The sequence below is a fragment of the Dreissena polymorpha genome, chromosome 3 (assembly GCF_020536995.1).
Source record: "Dreissena polymorpha isolate Duluth1 chromosome 3, UMN_Dpol_1.0, whole genome shotgun sequence".
Lineage (NCBI taxonomy): Eukaryota > Metazoa > Mollusca > Bivalvia > Myida > Dreissenidae > Dreissena > Dreissena polymorpha.
The window spans coordinates 85711898-85714443 of record NC_068357.1 but is presented as its reverse complement, the minus strand read 5'-3'; the positions used below and the strand labels follow the sequence as shown (position 1 = coordinate 85714443).

General features: G+C 34.0%; 1 protein-coding gene across 1 annotated transcript; it reads left to right on the top strand.

Moving 5' to 3' along the window:
• The first annotated feature begins 693 nt into the window (after positions 1-693).
• On the top strand, positions 694-1713 carry LOC127872377 (melatonin receptor type 1A-A-like). The gene has a single exon (XM_052415709.1). It carries the CDS (start codon positions 694-696, stop codon positions 1711-1713), a length of 1020 nt encoding a protein of 339 aa, XP_052271669.1.
• The last annotated feature ends 833 nt before the right edge of the window (positions 1714-2546 follow it).

The following is a 2546-nucleotide window of genomic DNA, read 5'->3' as shown; positions in this document are numbered from 1 at the left end:
ACTCTTTTCCGATTTTCTGATTTGAATTATTGCATCGATGTTCATTAATGCTTTACGTTTAACTATCTCTGTAGCTAAATAGCTTTTAACTTTTTACGGATGTTAATATTACAATACCTGAAAGCTACAGCATCAAGCCATTATTTGTTTATCGATCACTCAGCGCAGGGAATATCGAAGATTCGTTGCCTGCCGTCTATAAGCGCACGCCCAGCGCTGCTGTTACCAGATTATTTCGTTAGCTGGACGATGAAAGTGTCTCTTAGCGTTACAGAATTGATTGAGCAGGGATTTTTAACACCGACGGGATTTAATGAAGGTGTCATCTTTGGTTGATGAATCGAGCTCTTTCATCGACGGCTATTCGTGCTAATATTGAAAGATAATTGACATTACTGATATTCTACCCAATGAATAGGTGGTGTGATTTAGTTGCGTTTTTACAAACTAAACTGTGATTGTTGCGGATGCCAAAACGACTATTAAACGACTATCAAAGTAATAATTTGATTTAATTATATAATAAATAAATAATAAATAATAATTACAATATTATTTCACTATGTCGATAGGTGCAAAATATAAACTTTACTTGCGTAGAACGGCGTGTAAAACTACAATGAAAATAACTAAAATGAATAGATTGAGTGTTTTTAAATAATGAATAATAAAATTTGAAACATGTCACTGAATATGTCAAATTCAACATTGGTGACGTCCGCAGGTCCCTCAAGGACCAGCATGTATATTGGAGCGGGTATAATGCTCGTGACTTTAGTTCTAGGCATAGTCGGTAATATACTTATAATGATAGTCATATCTCTACGAAAAGACCTCACAAATATCATCCACACATTTGTTGTGAGTCTGTGTATAAACGACATCATAAATCTGAGTTTGAACAACACGCTTGTTACTAGTTCTTACATTACGGGAAGGTGGCCAACAGGCATGCTGGGATGCGAAATGTCCACCCATTTTACTGTTTTACTAATGGGGTCCTCATTGTGGCATACGGCGCTCATCGCAATTCATCGCCTCATCGTCGTCGTCTTCAACAACTTCTATAAGAAGATTTCGAAAAAGGGCTACACTATATTCGTACTGGTGTTTTGCAGAGTTGTTCCACTGCTCTTTTTATGCCAGCCGTCGCTTGGACATATGGCATATTACGAACCAAAACTAATAAGATGTATTGTGAAGAAAAACTATGGACCGTTCACACTACTTGTCAGTATCTTTCTGATGATGATCCCATCCCTTATTTTGATTGTCTGCTATATTGCCATTTTTATCAAGGTTCATCAGTCATCACAGGCATTCCGCGCACATCGACATAAAGAATGGCTTAAACGTGAGATCCAGATTACGAAAATGTTCGGAATCGTATTTCTCCTGATCATGGTTGGATACATACCATATGGCATAGTTCGAGCAATAGATAAGACTCTTTCATACGACTCGGATTTCTATGTATTCATCACCGTATTTTTCGCCGTTGCCAATTGTTTTAACCCTGTCGTGTATGGTGTGATGGACAGACAGATAAGAAGCGCGTGTCTGGAGGTGTTTCGCTGGCGACGCTTGGTAATAGATGACACCCAGGCTTCCCCTGAGTTTCTTCATAAGGAAACGATGACAATCCACACTAGAATGTCGGTGGAAATAGATGACTGTACAGCGAGAAGTAATATGATCCAGTTAGAGTCATAGATCATTTAAATAGTTGCTACACATGTGGCTGTGTTGTTTCGTATGTGGTCCAATATGTATGCTTTAGTTTATTGCTTACAACATAATAAAACAAGCTCTGTGAAATCTTTTGTTTGTAAAGATTATTTAAACAGTATTAACGTTGTTTGACCCATAAGCATATGAATTTTGAGAATGGAATATTGTAAAAAAAAATCAAATTTAACTTGTATAATTACTCGTTTGAAAATTCGTCTTGCGTCCAATAAAAATTTAATTTTAATAAACCCATTTTTTAAATTATTATGTCTTAAGATAACTTTTATTTCTTGGTATGTGTTTTGCTGAATGAATTGTATTGTAACCTTATTTGTTTTAAGTTTACATAATGTGCCATTGAAATATCGTTAAAAGTTTGGAAAAAAATAATTTATAATAAACAATGAAATTAATTACAAAAATCAGCGATCATATAATTATATTTGCATAAATTATGGTATGATAGCTAAGGTATCACTTTTTTGTTGTTGAATTATGTGTTTCTATAGAGAAATTGTCTAAGCTCATATTGATTGAGTATCTACATTTTTACAGGTACCCCAAAACGAAGAACAATTCGATGTTCATGTAAACATGAATATAAGCACCGTTGTAACATAGTTTATATAAAAATTAGAATACAAATACTTAAAATTAAAAAAGAATTTCAATTTGATGTCAAAATGAATAAACACGTTTGCTATGTGTGTTAACAAAATATTCATGTTTAGAAATTTCAACGTCATACTATCTACACTTATAAAGGATTTCACAGAAATATACAATATTTGTATATAGCCTCACAATACATCTTT

Excerpts from the sequence above, each read along its gene's own strand:
- LOC127872377 (XM_052415709.1), top strand. The coding sequence starts at position 694 with ATGTCAAATTCAACATTGGTGACGTCCGCAGGTCCCTCAAGGACCAGC.